Source organism: Scyliorhinus torazame, chromosome 2 (assembly GCF_047496885.1).
Source record: "Scyliorhinus torazame isolate Kashiwa2021f chromosome 2, sScyTor2.1, whole genome shotgun sequence".
Lineage (NCBI taxonomy): Eukaryota > Metazoa > Chordata > Chondrichthyes > Carcharhiniformes > Scyliorhinidae > Scyliorhinus > Scyliorhinus torazame.
Window position 1 is genome coordinate 186716351 of NC_092708.1, and position 17450 is coordinate 186733800.

General features: G+C 47.0%; 1 protein-coding gene across 3 annotated transcripts in view; it reads right to left on the reverse strand.

The window, feature by feature from the left end:
• Positions 1–17450, reverse strand: part of traf3ip1 (TNF receptor-associated factor 3 interacting protein 1) — a 290175-nt gene that overhangs the window by 116057 nt on the left and 156668 nt on the right. For all 3 annotated transcript variants that reach the window (XM_072481210.1, XM_072481192.1, XM_072481201.1), the window contains one exon: positions 10800–10893. In XM_072481210.1, the coding sequence (XP_072337311.1) occupies positions 10800–10893 (94 nt within the window). The remainder of the gene's footprint in view (positions 1–10799; positions 10894–17450) is intronic.

Below are 17450 nucleotides of genomic sequence, written 5' to 3' on the forward strand. Positions count from 1 at the left end.
AGCCCACCGGTCGCTCTGACCAAATCCCCAAAACTGGGAAGAGCCGAGGGTGATAATCGCAAAAATGTACCGGTACCAGGACCGGGAGAGAATCCTGCACTGGACCAGGCAGTCCAAAAACTACAGCTGGGAAGGTCACAAGATCTCTATCTACCAGGACATTGGGGCTGACCTGGCCAAGCAATGGACCGAATTTAACAAAGCAAAGGCCACGCTTTACAGAAACGGTGTAAGATTCGGAATATTGTACCCAGACAAGCTCTGGGTCACATAGCAAGACAGGGAACACAATTTTTCACGGGTCCCTGCGGACACTGACAAGTTCATCACAGGAAACGGAATGGAGAGGCAACAGCAGAGGGAGTGATGAAGAGCCCGCAGAATGAGACTCTGATAACACAGTGTTCCAACAAAAGAGGTTCTCACCATTCTACAGTCTGTAAGCTAACAGTAGACCATTGCCATAGCAACCGCTTTACGTGGGAGAACATTGTCTTGTTTTGGAAACAAGAGCAGCAAGAGAGGAAAGGTTGAGTTACGTACAACTAAGCACAGGGTAAGGAGGGGGAAATGGCAGACAGAGAGCCCAGGGCAAAGGGAGGAAGTGCAACAACTCCCGGGGGGGGGGGGGCAGATAATGGATTGGGAGGGGTAATCAGGGGGAAAAACAGGGGCATGGGGGGGGGGGGGGGATTTAGCTACAGGATGGGGGGGGAAGGGGACGGGGGGAAAGAAGAGGGCATTGTGAGGGATATGTCAGTGAAGAAAGATGAAGGGTATTAAACTTGCTACAACAGTCCACAAATGGCAACTTGGAATAAAATGGTGCTGCAAGCAACCACTTGGGAAGGTCTCGGGTCAAAGGGAAACCCCGGAGTGCAGGGTCTTATCCACATGAATGCACAGTTGGTAGCCATGTCGGACGCCCCCTGGACAAAGGGAAACCCCAGAGCACAGGGGCCCAACCTCATGGGGAGAACAGTGACCGTGGCCATTTTGAATGGCCCCCTAACAAAGGGAAACCCCGGAGTGCAGGGGCACGTCCACCAGATAAGTATGGTCGACCCCCCAGGAGAGGGGGACAAAGAAACCCCATCAGGATAGTAACCCGAGAGGGCAGCAGGGTGGAGCAGTGCGTTAGCACTGCGGCCTCATGGCGCCGAGGTCCAGGTTCGATCCCAGCTCTGGGTCACTGTCGGTGTGGAGTTTGCACATTCTCCCCGTGTTTGCGTGGGTTTCGCCCCACAACCCAAAAATGTGCAGGGTAGGTGGATTGGCCACGCTAAATTACCCCTTAATTGGAAAAAATGAATTGGGTACTCTAAATTTAAAAAATCTTTTTAAAAAGATCTGGTGAAAAGATCCAGAGTCACCGCCTACCTGAAAAACATGAAAGCCGACATAGTCTTCCTCCAAGAGGTGGACCTGAGGGAGAGGGACCGACTGCAGGTAAGGAAGGACTGGGTGGGACAAACCTACCACTCCTGCCAGGGGACGTGGGTCAGGGGAGTAGCCATTTTGCTAAATAAGAGGACAACGTTCAAGGTGACAAGGACGGTTACGGACCCAGGGGAACGGTACATCATGGTCAGTGGTGCCCTAGACGGGGGACGACATGGAGTTTAGAAGGAAATCCTCGACATAGATAGCACCGAAGGATCATGGGGGGGGACTCTAACTGTGTACAGGACCCACAGACAGACAGGTCAAATCCCAAGACGGGAAGGATGTCCAACGTAGCGAAAGAACTCAGCCTATTTATGGAGCAGGTGGGGGCAGTGGACCCATGGCGATTCACCCACCCAGGAGGGAAGTTCTCCTTCTCCCAAGGACAAAACATCTAAAGGATCAACTTCTTTGTAGTGGGAAAATCGGTGCTTCCAGAGCTGGTAACCGCGATCGTAATCTCCGACCACGCTCCACATTATATGGATGTGAGGTTGGAGACAAAAGAACAAAGAAAGAACAAAGAAATGTACAGCACAGGAACAGGCCCTTCGGCCCTCCAAGCCCGTGCCGACCATACTGCCCGACTAAACTACAATCTTCTACACTTCCTGGGTCCGTATCCTTCTATTCCCATCCTATTCATATATTTGTCAAGATGCCCCTTAAATGTCCCTATCGTCCCTGCCTCCACTACCTCCTCCGGTAGTGAGTTCCAGGCACCCACTACCCTCTGCGTAAAAAACTTGCCTCGTACATCTACTCTAAACTTTGCCCCTCTCACCTTAAACCTATGCCCCCTAGTAATTGACCCCTCTACCCTGGGGAAAAGCCTCTGACTATCCACTCTGTCTATGCCCCTCATAATTTTGTATACCTCTATCAGGTCGCCCCTCAACCTCCTTCGTTCCAGTGAGAACAAACCGAGTTTATTCAATCGCTCCTCATAGCTAATGCCCTCCATACCAGGCAACATTCTGGTAAATCTCTTCTGCACCCTCTCTAAAGCCTCCACATCCTTCTGGTAGTGTGGCGACCAGAATTGAACACTATACTCCAAGTGTGGCCTAACTAAGGTTCTATACAGCTGCAACATGACTTGCCAATTCTTATACTCAATGCCCCGGCCAATGAAGGCAAGCATGCCGTATGCCTTCTTGACTACCTTCTCCACCTGTGTAGCCCCTTTCAATGACCTGTGGGCCTGTACTCCTAGATCTCTTTGACTTTCAATACTCTTGAGGGTTCTACCATTCACTGTATATTCCCTACCTGCATTAGCCCTTCCAAAATGCATTACCTCACATTTGTCCAGGTTAAACTCCATCTGCCATCTCTCCGCCCAAGTCTCCAGACAATCTAAATCCTGCTGTATCCTCAGACAGTCCTCATCGCTATCCGCAATTCCACCAACCTTTGTGTCGTCTGCAAACTTACTAATCAGACCAGTTACATTTTCCTCCAAATCATTTATATATACTACAAACAGCAAAGGTCCCAGCACTGATCCCTGTGGAACACCACTGGTCACAGCCCTCCAATTAGAAAAGCATCCCTCCATTGCTACCCTCTGCCTTCTATGGCCTAGCCAGTTCTGTATCCACCTTGCCAGCTCACCCCTGATCCCGTGTGACTTCACCTTTTGTACTAGTCTACCATGAGGGACCTTGTCAAAGGCCTTACTGAAGTCCATATAGACAACATCTACTGCCCTACCTGCATCAATCATCCTAGTGACCTCCTCGAAAAACTCTATCAAGTTAGTGAGACACGACCTCCCCTTCACAAAACCGTGCTGCCTCTCACTAATACGTCCATTTGCTTCCAAATGGGAGTAGATCCTGTCTCGAAGAATTCTCTCCAGTAATTTCCCTACCACTGAAGTAAGGCTCACCGGCCTGTAGTTCCCGGGATTATCCCTGCCACCCTTCTTAAACAGAGGAACAACATTGGCTATTCTCCAGTCCTCCGGGACATCCCCTGAAGACAGCGAGGATCCAAAGATTTCTGTCAAGGCCTCAGCAATTTCCTCTCCAGCCTCCTTCAGTATTCTGGGGTAGATCCCATCCGGCCCTGGGGACTTATCTACCTGAATATTTTTTAAGACACCCAACACCTCGTCTTTTTGGATCACAATGTGACCCAGGCTATCTACACCCCCTTCTCCAGACTGGCGTGCCCAACCCCCTTCTGGCTGACAAAAGCTTTTTGCAAGAAAATATCACAGGCCATAGACGAATATATTACTAACAACCAGAATGGGGAGGTCTCACCCTCCACCTTCTGGGAGGCGCTGAAGCTGTGATCAGGGGAGAAATTATTGCTTTTACAGCACAAAGGGACAGGGAGGAAAGAGCGGCTAATGCAACAGCTAGTCGACTCCATGCTGGAGGGAGACCGGCGATACTCCGAGGCCCCGACCGTAAGGCTCCTGGCAGAGAGAGAAAAGCTACAGATGGACTTTGAGCTGCTCTCCAAGAGGAAAGCAGTGCACAAACTCTGCCAGGCACAAGGGACCCTGTATGAACACGGAGACAAGACTATCCGCCTGCTTGTTCACCAGCTGAGAACGCAGGCAGCCACGAGGGAAATAGCACAGGTCAGGGACAGCAGAGGCAAATTAGTAGCAGAACCGGACAAGATCAACAAGGCCTACGAGGGGCTGTACACCTTGAGCCCCCAAGGGACTCGGGGGTGAAGCAGTTCCTTGATGGACTGGACATGACAGTTGTGGAGAGGACAGGAAACGGGGTCTGCAAGCACCGTTAGAACTGGGAGAAGTCACGGAGAGTATTAGCTCCTTGCAGGCGGAGAAGGCACTGGGGCCAGACGGTTTCCCGGCAGATTTCTACAAAAAGATTCGCGACAGCACTGGCCCCAAACTTGCAGATGTTCACAGACTCGCTGGCAAGGGGCACATTGCCGCCTATGCTAGCAAAAGCCTCAATCTCGCTGATATCTAAAAAAGACAAAGACCCAACAGACCCATTTCGCTACCAAACATAAGCTCAAAAATACTGGCGAAGATCCTAGCCAAAAGACTGCACACCAGAAGTGGTTGCAGAAGACCAGACGGGCTTTGTCAAGGGTAGACAGCTAAGTTCAAACATCAGGCGCCTGCTGAATGTGATCATGACCCCATCCGGGGAGAGAACACCTAAGGTGATCGTCTCCCTGGACACTGAAAAGGCCTTCGACAGAGTCAAATGGAAGTACCTCATAGAGGTATTGGAGCGGTTCAGGCTTGGCACAGGATTCACCGCCTGGGTGGAACTCCTGTACAACGTTCCCATGGCGAGCGTATGGATAAACACCAGCTCTAAGTACTTTCAGCTGCATAGTGGCACAAGGCAGGGATGCCTGTTGTCCCCGCTGCTGTTCGCCTACCGTTTAAACAAGAACGGCACAAATTCTGCTACCTGGGGATCCAAATTGCCCATGACTGGACAGGGATCCACAAGTGGAATCTGACCAGCCTGAGGAAGAAGTTAAAAAGGACCTGCAGAGATGGAACACACTCCCAATCTCCCTGGCGGGGAGAGTGCAGACGATCAAAATGAACGTACTGCCCAGGTACCTCTTCCTGTTTAGATCCATCCTGACCCCGAAGGCCTTTTTCAACTCACTGGACAAACTGATTATGGCGTTTATATGGGGGGGGGAACGAGCTCAGTGGTGGTAACAACACTCCAGTTGTGGAAACAACTGGGACAACATTTCGGGCTAACCAAGATGTCCAACAAAGCCCCCATGTGCAACAATCACAGGTTCAAGCCGGCGACCATAGACGCCTCCTTCAAATGGTGGAGACAGGACAGGGGGTCGCTGACAGTTAGGGACTTATACCGCAACAGATTAACAACACCAGGCAGCATGGTGGTGTAGTGGTTAGCACTGCTGCCTCACGGTGCCGAGGTCCCACGTTCGATCCCGGCCCTGGGTCACTATCCATGTGGAGCTTGCACATTCTCCCTATGTTGGCGTGGGTTTCACAACCCAAAGATGTGCAGGGTAGGTGGATTGGCCACGCTAAATTGCCCCTTAATTGGAAAAAATGAATTGAGTACTTTAAATTTACAAAAAATAAAATAAAGAAACAGATTGACAACGCCCGAAGAGCTGACAGAAAGATTCCAGCTGACGGGGGGCAACGAACTTAGGTACCTTCAACTCAAAAACTTCATACGAAAAGAAACAAGGGCGTACCCACGACCACCATGACAGTCACTGATAGAGGACCTGCTGGGCGTGGACATCTTAGGAAAAGGGAACTGTGGTGACATGTACGGACGACAGCTAAGGGGGGCCAACACCGAACTGGTTGAGAGAAGGGAGAAGTGGGAGGAAGACTTTGGGTTTGAAATAGGGTGGGGACTCTGGAGCGAAACACTGCACAGGTTCAACTCCACCTCCACATGCACAAGGCTAATCCTAATACAGCTAAAAGTGGTACATAGAGCTCACTTAACTAGAACCCGAATGCGCAGGTTCTTCCCGGAGGTGGAGGGATGCAAACAGTGCCAAGGAAGCCCGGCCACCATGCCACATGTTCGGGTCTTGTCCCAGACTTGCTGGGTACTGGACAGCCTTCTTTGAGGCAATGTCCAAAGTGGTGGGGATGAAGGTAGAATCATGACCGAGAGTGGCAATCTTCAAGGTAAGAGAACAGCCAGATCTCTTCATGGGGAGGAGGGCTGACACCCTTGCCTTTGCCCCCCCTAATCGCCCACCGGAGAATACTGCTCGGCTGGCGGTCAGCAGCACCACCTAAAGCTGCAGACTGGCTGTCCGACCTGTTGGAATTTTTCCAAATGGAGAAAAGTAAATTCGCCATCCAAGGGTCGGAAGAAGGCTTCCACAAAACGTGGGAGCCATTCACTCGGTTGTTCCAAGAACTGTTGGTAGCCAATAACTAGGAAGACAAAGATCGGTAGCCACGACAGTAAGAAAGGGTGGCAGCAACCTGAAACAAAGGGAAGAAAAGCAAAAGGGAAACCAGTGGGGAGCGTAACGCTAGGGACCTCAATTACCACAGCAATCACTGCAAGGAAGGAATAAAAGAAAAGGAAGGGGAAACGGTGATGTATTTATGTAAATAATCAAAAACGATCATAAGAACATAAGAACTAGGAGCAGGAGTAGGCCATCTGGCCCCTCGAGCCTGCTCCGCCATTCAATGAGATCATGGCTGATCTTTTGTGGACTCAGCTCCACTTTCCGGCCCGAACACCATAACCCTCAATCCCTTTATTCTTCAAAAAACTATCTATCTTTATCTTAAAAACATTTAATGAAGGAGCCTCTACTGCTTCACTGGGCAAGGAATTCCATAGATTCACAACCCTTTGGGTGAAGAAGTTCCTCCTAAACTCAGTCCTAAATCTACTTCCCCTTATTTTGAGGCTATGCCCCCTAGTTCTGCTTTCACCCGCCAGTGGAAACAACCTGCCCGCATCTATCCTATCTATTCCCTTCATAATCTTATATGTTTCTATAAGATCCCCCCTCATCCTTCTAAATTCCAACGAGTACAGTCCCAGTCTACTCAACCTCTCCTCGCAATCCAATCCCTTCAGCTCTGGGATTAACCTAGTGAATCTCCTCTGCACACCCTCCAGTGCCAGTACGTCCTTTCTCAAGTAAGGAGACCAAAACTGAACACAACACTCCAGGTGTGGCCTCACTAACACCTTATACAATTGCAGCATAACCTCTCTAGTCTTAAACTCCATCCCTCTAGCAATGAAGGACAACATTCCATTTGCCTTCTTAATCACCTGTTGCACCTGAAAACCAACTTTCTGCGACTCATGCACTAGCACACCCAGATCTCTCTGCACAGCAGCATGTTTTAATTTTTTATCATTTAAATAATAATCCCTTTTGCCGTTATTCTTACCAAAATGGATAACCTCACATTTGTCAACATTGTATTCCATCTGCCAGACCCTAGCCCATTCACTTAGCCTATCCAAATCCCTCTGCAGACTTCCAGTATCCTCTGCACTTTTTGCTTTACCACTTATCTTGGTGTCGTCTGCAAACTTGGACACATTGCCCTTGGTCCCCAACTCCAAATCATCTATGTAAATTGTGAACAGTTGTGGGCCCAACACTGATCCCTGAGGGACACCACTAGCTACTGATTGCCAACCAGAGAAACACCCATCAATCCCCACTCTTTGCTTTCTATTAATTAATCAATCCTCTATCCATGCTCCTACTTTCCCCTTAATGCCATGCATCTTTATCCTATGCAACAACCTTTTGTGTGGCACCTTGTCAAAGGCTTTCTGGAAATCCAGATATACCACATCCATTGGCTCCCCGTTATCTACCGCACTGTTAATGTCCTCAAAAAATTCCACTAAATTAGTTAGGCACGACCTGCCCTTTATGAACCCATGCTGCGTCTGTCCAATGGGACAATTTCCATCCAGATGCCTCGCTATTTCTTCCTTGATGATAGATTCCAGCATCTTCCCTACTACCGAAGTTAAGCTCACTGGCCTATAATTACCCACTTTCTGCCTACCTCCTTTTTTAAACAGTGGTGTCACGTTTGCTAATTTCCAATCCGCCGGGACCACCCCAGAGTCTAGTGAATTTTGGTAAATTATCACTAGTGCATTTGTAATTTCCCTAGCCATCTCTTTTAGCACTCTGGGATGCATTCCATCAGGGCCAGGAGACTTGTCTACCTTTAGCCCCATTAGCTTGCCCATCACTACCTCCTTGGTGATATCAATCCTCTCAAGGTCCTCACCTGTCATAGCCTCATTTCCATCAGTCACTGGCATGTTATTTGTGTCTTCCACTGTGAAGACCGACCCAAAAAACCTGTTCAGTTCCTCAGCCATTTCCTCATCTCCCATTATTAAATCTCCCTTCTCATCCTCTAAAGGACCAATATTTACCTTAGCCACTCTTTTTTGTTTTATGTATTTGTAGAAACTTTTACTATCTGTTTTTATATTCTGAGCAAGTTTACTCTCATAATCTATCTTACTCTTCTTTATAGCTTTTTTAGTAGCTTTCTGTTGCCCCCTAAAGATTTCCCAGTCCTCTAGTCTCCCACTGATCTTTGCTACTTTGTATGTTTTTTCCTTCAATTTGATACTCTCCCTTATTTCCTGAGATATCCATGGTCGATTTTCCCTCTTTTTACCGTCCTTCCTTTTTGTTGGTATAAACCTTTGCTGGGCACTGTGAAAAATCACTTGGAAGGTTCTCCACTGTTCCTCAACTGTTTCACCATAAAGTCTTTGCTCCCAGTCTACCTTAGCTAGTTCTTCTCTCATCCCATTGTAATCTCCTTTGTTTAAGCACAAAACACAAGTGCTTGATTTTACCTTCTCACCCTCCATCTGTATTTTAAATTCCACCAAATTGTGATCGCTCCTTCCGAGAGGATCCCTAACTATGAGATCCTGAATCAATCCTGTCTCATTACACAGGACCAGATCTAGGACCACTTGTTCCCTCGTAGGTTCCATTACATACTGTTCGAGGAAACTATCGCGGATACATTCTATAAACTCCTCCTCAAGGCTGCCTTGACCGACCTGGTTAAACCAATCAACATGTAGATTAAAATCCCCCATGATAACTGCTGTACCATTTCTACATGCATCTGTTATTTCTTTGTTTATTGCCTGCCCCACCATAATGTTGCTATTTGGTGGCCTATAGATTACTCCTATCAGTGACTTTTTCGCCTTACTATTCCTGATTTCCACCCAAATGGATTCAACCTTATCCTCCATAGCACCGATGTCATCCCTTACTGTTGCCCGGATGTCATCCTTAAATAACAGAGCTACACCACCTCCCTTACCATCCACTCTGTCCTTCCGAAAAGTTTGATACCCTCGGATATTTAACTCCCAGTCGTGACCATCCTTTAACCATGTTTCAGTAATGGCCACTAAATCATAGTCATTCACGATGATTTGCGCCATCAACTCATTTACCTTATTCCGAATACTACGAGCATTCAGGTAAAGTACACTTATGTTGGCTTTTTTACCTCTGTTCTTAATCTTAACACCTCAATCAGTAACCTCTCCTAAGTTATATTTCCTCCTAACCTTTCTCCTAATTTTCCTTGTCGTCGAACCCACATCTTCCTGTAACAACCTGCCGCATCGCTTACCATTAATGTTTTCACTTCCCATTTTATTTCTTTTAGTATTCCTGGTCCTATTCACTGAGCTCCCCTCAGTCACTGTACCTTGTACTGTCGCCCTTTTTGATTTTTGACTATGGCTTCTCTGCCTTACACTTTCCCCCTTACTGCCTTTTATTTCTGTCCCTGTTTTACGACCTTCCAACTTCCTGCATCGGTTCCCATCCCCCTGCCACATTGGTGTAAATAGTAAATAGTTCTAGTTTTACTTCTTATATATTCTGTTTGGCTCCCACTGTTTGTTCATATTTATATTTGTTTTGTGCAGCAAAAACTCAATAAAAAACTTTTTTAAAAAGGGGGCCGGATTCTCCGATGCCGACACCAAAATCGGCAACAGCGATCAAGCGGAGAATAGCTCCCGACGCCGAAATCACGGCAGGCGCCGGTTTGGTGCTGAATCACGATGCTCCGCCCTCTTAAAATCTGCATCATTTCGCTGCGCGCCGCGCATAGTTGCAACTGCCGTTTGCATCTCATTATCAGGCCCAACCACGATGCTCCACCTCCGATGGACCGAGTTCCCGATGGCGTAGTCCACGTGTGGTCTCAATCATCGTGAGCCTGGTGTGGTGGGTGCAGAGAGAGAGAGATGGCTACGGACAATGTCCAGCACCGCCATACTTCGCCGATAGTCGTGCCGCTGGGCAGGGGGCTTCTGCCAGGGCTGGGGGAAGTAGTGGGGGGTGGCCGGGAGGTAGGTTGTGGGGTCGGGGTGGATGGGTACGCAGTCCAGCACAACTGGTGCCACTTTTCGGGCACGATCGGTGCGTGTGTGGCAGGTGCAAGTGTACGCGCGGCTGCAGCTCGTCATCCCTGCGCGTGTCCAGCACGGACCCAGCGATTCTCCCACCGTTTTTTGCGTGTTCCGTGGGTGTTTATCGCGGCACCATTGCTAGCCCCTCACTGGTAGCAGAATCGATGCGGGTGTGGTGCCGATTGTTCTGCCGTGGAACTCCACGGATCCTCCTTTGCCGTCAGTAGTTAGACGCAGGAACGGAGAATCCAGCCCAAGGTCTCAACACAGCTCCATTACTCCTAAAGCAATTATCGTTCTTATCCATGTAAATGTAAAATTATAGTTGTATCTGTACAAATACATCAGTCACGTGAAAGATGATTTATCAGCTCTCGGTTTTAATCATTAAACATAAAGCTATCAAACCTCTGTGCAACTTGGGGAGAAAGCTCATCAGGAATCTCTCCATTCACTTCAGCTGTATTCTTGTTCTCGATGGAAGTGTGAGCAGCTTCAAGATCTGTAAATATTGACACATCAATCACTAGGACAGAGCTTCGCAAAATAGAGGCAAGATGTTTGGGTTGCAATTACACTGACTTTTTGAAGTCACAGTCCAAACTTATTTGCATAATCACAAATGTAAAATCTTCCATGAACCAGCACAATAGAATGCATTGATGTTTTTCTCCCTTGGAATTAAAAAATACTCCTCAAATAGAAGGCCAAGCTGGAATAGTTTTATTAATACAGCTGAAAGTGGATGGTCATTATGTCATGTGAGAGTACCTTTAAGAAATGAGTGTTTACTACTGCAGTGATGTCAGAGAGTGGGTGGAGCTGGGCTGTCTGTCAGCTTTTTACTTTCATTTTTGAGCAGGGTGCAGGGTGTGTTTTAGTTTTGTTTTCAGGGCTGGAGCTGAAGCCAGATCAAGCAGGTGTCCTGTTGTTCTCTCTGCCATCAAAAGACTATCGTTTGATCATTTGGTGAATTCAGAATTATAAATGTTTGCAGTAGTGACTTTAACCTGACGTGCTTCTGGTAAAGGTTTTGTTTTTAAGTCGTATGGATGTTAAAAAGGAAAGCTTAAAGGTTTACTTAGTGTTGTAGTCTTTGGGGGTTGTATTTGAATTAATGGTTGCTAAGATGTTCACTGTATCTTTTAAAAAGGTTAACTTGGGTTCATAGAATAAACATTGTTTTGCTTTAAAAAATACTTTTCCATTTCTGCTGTACCACACCTGTAGAGTGGGCCGTGTGCTCCCCATACCACAATCTAGTAAAAGTTGTGGGTCAGGTGACCTCCATGATTCACTTTGGGGTTCTCTAAACCCTGGCCCATAACAATTAAAAAAACAAGCCACAAATTTTCACAATATACATTAATGAACTGGCAGGAGGAATTGAGGGCACTGCTGCTAAGTTTGCAGATGATACAAAGATCTGTAGAGGGACAGGTAGTATTGAGGAAGCAGGGGGCTACAGAAGGACTTGGACAGGCTGGGACTGTGAGCAAAGAAGTGGCAGATGGAATACAATGTGGAAAAGTGTGAGGTTATGCACTTTGGAAGGAGAAATGGAGGCGTAGACTATTTTCTAAATGGGGAAATACTTAGGAAATCAGAAGCACAAAGGAACTTGGGAGTCCTTGTACGATTCTCTTAAGGTTAACATGCAGGTTCAGTCGGCAGTTAGGAATGCAAATGCAATGTTAGCATTCATGTCGAGAGGGCTAGAATACAAGAATAGGGGTGTACTTCTGAAGCTATATAAGGCTCTGGTCAGACCCCAATTGGAGTACTCTGAGCAGTTTTGGGCCCCGCATCTGAGGAAGGATGTGCTGGCCTTGGAAAGGGTCCAGAGTAGGGTCACAAGAATGATCCCTGGAATGAAGAGCTTGTCGTATGAGGAGCGGTTGGGTACTCTGGGTCTGTATTCGTTAGAGTTTAGAAGGATGAGGGGGGATCTTATTGAAACTTACAGGATACTACGAGGCCTGTTTCCATTTGTAGGAAAAACTAGAACCAGAGGACACAATCTCAGACTAATGGAACGATCCTTTAAAACAGAGATGAGGAGGAATTTCTTCAGCCAGAGGGTGGTGAATCTGTGGAACTCTTTGCTGCAGAAGGCTATGGAGGCAAAATCACTGAGTGTCTTTAAGGCAGAGATAGATAGGTTCTTGATTAATAAGAGGATCAGGGGTTACGGGGAGAAGGCAGGAGAATGGGGATGAGAAAAATATCGGCCATGATTTAATGGTGCAGCAGACTCAATGGGCCGAGTGGTCTAATTCTGCTCCTAAGTCTTATGGTCTTATAATGGGGGAGGAACTGGCAGGATTCATCAGTCGTCGAACGTGCGGCGCCTGCTGAATGTGGTGCCTTCTCCGGCAGAAGGAAAGGAGTTAGAAGTGGTGGTGGCGTTAGATGGGAGAAGATATTTGACAGAGTGGAATGGAGTTATTTATTTGCGGTGCTGGAGAAGTTTGGGATTGGGCCTAAGTTTGTGACATGGGTGAAATTGTTTTACAAATCTCACAGCATGTGTGTGGACGAATGATATGAATTCGAGGTACTTCCCACTACGCCCCACGTCCTCCCTTCTGTTCGCGTTGGCGATTGGGATCTTGGCTATTGCGCTGAGGGGTTCGGATGTATAGAGTGGGGTGGAGCATAGTGTGTCTCTGTACGCGGATGATCTGCTGCTGTACATTTCGAACCCGGGCTCATCGGTGAGGTACGTAATGGGATTGCTAAGGAAATTTGGGGCGTTTTCAGGGTATAAATTGAATATGGGGAAGAGTGAGTATTTTGTGGTGTCTTCTCCAGATGCAGGGGCGGGAGTGGAAGGGTTGCCATCTTGGTTCGCAACTTTAGGTATTTCGGGGTGCAGGTGGCGCGGGACTGGGTACAACTTCGTAAGCTAAATTTCACGAGCCTGGTGGAGGATTTGGGGAGATGGGACAGTAAAAATGAATATTTTGCCATGGTTCCTGTTTTTGTTCCAGTGTCTGCTGCTCTTTTTGCAAAAATCATTCTTTTGAAAGGTGGACAGGCTGGTCTCGTTGTTTGTGTGGGGAGAGATGGTAGCAAGGATAAGGAAGATGATGCTCCAAAAGGGTCGGCAATCGGGGGGCTGGCTCTTATGAACTTATTGCCCAATACTGGGCGGCGAATGCAGAGAATGTGCGGGACTGGAGGAAAGAGAAGGAGGCTTTGTGGGTGCGGATGGAGGCGGGTTCTTGCAAAGGGTTGGGGTAGCGGGCGCTGGCAATTGCACCGCTACCACTCGCATCGGGCAAGTAATCGGGGAATTCTGTAGTGGTAGCCATGCTGAAGACTTGTCCGCAATTTCGGCAGCACTTCAAGTTGAGGGCAGGGTCGAGGTTGATGCCGATAAGAGGAAATCATGGGTTCGAGCCAGAGAGGATGGATGCGAGGTTCCGGGGATGGGAGGAGAAAGGGGTAAAAGAGATGGAGAATCTGTTTCTTGGAGGGATGATTCGCAAGTTTGGAGGATGTTGGGGTGAAGTATGGGCTCCAGCATGAGGGCAGCTTCAGGTATATGCAGGAGCGGAATTTTGCAAGAAAGGTTTTCCCAATCTTCCCGGTGGCACCATCCTCCTCGGAGGTTGGAGGAGATGCTGTCGATGGAAGAGTTGGAGAGTGCGATCTACAGCAGGATTTTGGAGGAGGATAAGGAGTCCATGGATGGGATTAAGGCCAAGTGAGAGGAGGAGTTGGGGACAGGGCTGGAATAAGGATTGTGGTGCGAAGGGTCAATGCCTCGACCTCTTTTGCAAGGCTGGGTTGATTTGGTTAAAAGTAGTGTATAAGGGGCACTTAACAAAGGCAAGGATGAGCCGGCTATTTGAGGGAGTGGAGAACAGTTGCGAGCGGTGTGGGAGGGGCCCAGCTAATCATGTCCATATGTTCTGGTTGTGTCCGAAATTGGAGAAATATTGAGGGTCGTTTTTCAGCACCATGTCTGAGGTCCTGCATGTGGAATTGGAGCCGGGTCCCCTGGAGGCCAGAGGCCATATTCGGGATGTCAGACCTGCCGGAGCTGCCGATGGGAGCGGGGGCAGACATTGTAGCCTTCGCCTTCATTGCTCGCAGGTGGGTTCTATTGGGCTGGAGGTCAGCTTCTTCCCCCAGTACCTCGGCATGACTGGGGGCATCAAATGAAATTCCAGTATTTGGAGACGGTGGAATTTGCTCTGTGAGGGCGGATGAGGGGTGCCACCAGAGTGAAGGCTTGTTTGTTTTACATTTTGGAGACCTGGTTGCTGTCATGGGGTGGAGGAGGAGGAGAAGGGGGGGGGGGGGGGGGGGGGGGGTACAATTATGGACACGTGGGTTCTTAAACCAAAACACTGTTTATTCCATGAACTCAACTTAACATCTTAAATAAACATTGGATCTCTTAACACCCCTTACTTCAAAGATAACTCAGAAAATATTGCAACAGTAAATAACTCCTTAAACTGTTCCTTCAAACTTCCAGGGGACTTCAACACCTTCAAACAGTATCATATCAGGTTAAAGGATATATATATTTTCTGTAGAATGGCAGAGATATATTAGCTTGGTTGACTTCAGCTCCAGCACCTTGCTTTCTTCCTGCAAACTCTCTGGAAACACAGACATACCCAAGCTGCTTTCTCAAACCTGACTTTCTCCCTGCAAGCAGATCACAGCAAACCAGAACTTCTCAAGCTGCTGTCTCAAACTGGCTTTCTACTTTTAAACTGCTCACAACAAAACAGCCAGGCACTTTTAAACTGCTCTCAGCAAAACCAGCCAAGCACTTTTCAAACTGCAAAACCAAACTTCAAAATGGCTGAACTGAGCTGAACTCCACCGACTCTATGACATCACTGTTTTCTTAAAGGTACATTGCTTAAACATCCAGGTCTTAAAGGTGCCCTCACATGACACCTCCCCCCAAGAAAAAAAAATAAACCATCAACTTCAAGATGGTTTCATTTTTCACTTTTGCACCATCGACTAAGAAATGCACACAGTAAAAATACTTTTTTGTTTCACAAAAAAAAACATGCAAACAGGCATAATAATATAGTCCATTTTTCTTTGCTCTTCTTCCTCCAATCGAAATCCTTCTCGATTGACAGTCTCTTTGAACAAAGTCTCTGCACGATCCATCCATTCCTCTACTCCTCGGCATTTCTCTTCAGAATCAGATAATTTAGTTCAATCTGACCACAGAGTCCCTTGCAATTCTCCAATACAGGAGCATTGGTGATCACAGATTTCAGGCAGTCAAATGCCTGTTGAAAGTCCGCTGTCCATTGAAATTTTTTACGTTTCTTCAGCAATTCCATCAGTGGAGTAATCATGCCACAAAACATTTGCACAACTGTTCAATCAAATTCATTCATGCTAGGAGATCGCATTATTTCCCTTCGTCTTGAGGGTATCAGAAACTCCGCAAGGAAAGTGATTCGGGCTTCTCCAAATTCACTTTCGGGTAGGTTCATCACCAAACCCGCCTCCTGAAGTCGATCGAAGAACTCCATATGATGTTTTAAATGTTCTTTCCATGTCTGGAAGTTGGAATTAAAAGCAGAATGTCCCACTTTCTCAATGCAATCCTTCAAACATGGGATAGGATAAGAGTCCGTTCTTGTAACTGCATTCACCTTTCTATAGTCCACACACAACCGTTGGGTATCGTCTGGTTTAGGTACCATCACTATGGGTGAGCTCCATTGGCTGCAACCCACTTCAATTATGCCATTCTTCAGCCTACTCTCAATCTCTCTGTTAACCTGTGCCAATTTTAAAGGATTAAGTCTATATGGATGTTGTTTGATAGGAACAGGATTTCCCACATCTACATCATGTATAGCCATTTTAGTACTTCCCAATTTATCTCTACAAACTTGCCCATGTGCTATCAATAACTCTTTCAGGTCAGTTCATTTTTCCTCTGGAAGGTAACTTAACAATTCATCCCAATTTTTAAGAACATCCTCATTTTCCAATTTAATTTGAGGTATGTCAAATTCACAATCATCTGGATTTGGTTCGTCACTTTGAGTTAGAATCATTAAACCCTCCTTTTTCTCTCCTTCCCTTTCAAAGTACCTTTTAAGCATATTCACATGACACACTCGGTGAGTCTTCCTTCATAGAATTTTCATTGAATTTACAGTGCAGAAGGAGGCCATTCGGCCCATCGAGTCTGCACCGGCTCTTGGAAAGAGCACCCTACCCAAGGTCAACACCGCCACCCTATCCCCATAACCCAGTAACCCAACCCAACACTAAGGGCAATTTTTGACACTAAGGGCAATTTATCATGGCCAATCCACCTAACCTGCACATCTTTGGACTGTGGGAGGAAACCGGAGTACCCGGAGGAAACCCACGCACACACAGGGAGGATGTGCAGACTCCGCACAGACAGTGACCCAAGCCGGAATCGAACCTGGGACCCTGGAGCTGTGAAGCAATTGTGCTATCTACAATGCTACGGTGCTGCCCACCTGGTGGTTTTACCACATAATTCTATCTGGTGTTTTTACCACATAATTCACCTCACTTAATTTCCTTTCAATCTGATACGGTCCACAAAATCTAGCTTTTAAAGGCTCCCCTACCACTGGTAACAACACTAAAACTTTATCCTCACTGGCAAAACTACGAACTTTGGATTTCTTGTCCGCTACCCGTTTCATCACATTTTGTGCAACTTTCAAATGTTGTCTAGCCAATTCACCTGCTCTATTTAATCGTTCCCTAAAATTTGACACGTAATCCAATAGTGTAATTTTTCGATTTCTCACCCACCAATTTTTCCTTAATCAATTTAAGTGGTCTTCTTACCTTATGACCAAAAATTAGTTCAAAAGGACTAAATTTGGTAGACTCATTAGGTGCATCCCTAATTGCAAACAATACGAATGGGACTCCTTTATCCCAATCCTCTGGATAATCTTGACAATAAGCCCTCAACATTGTCTTTAATGTCTGATGCCACCTTTCTAACGCTCCCTGCGATTCTGGATGGTATGCAGTTGATTTAAAGTGTTTTATTCCTAAGCTATC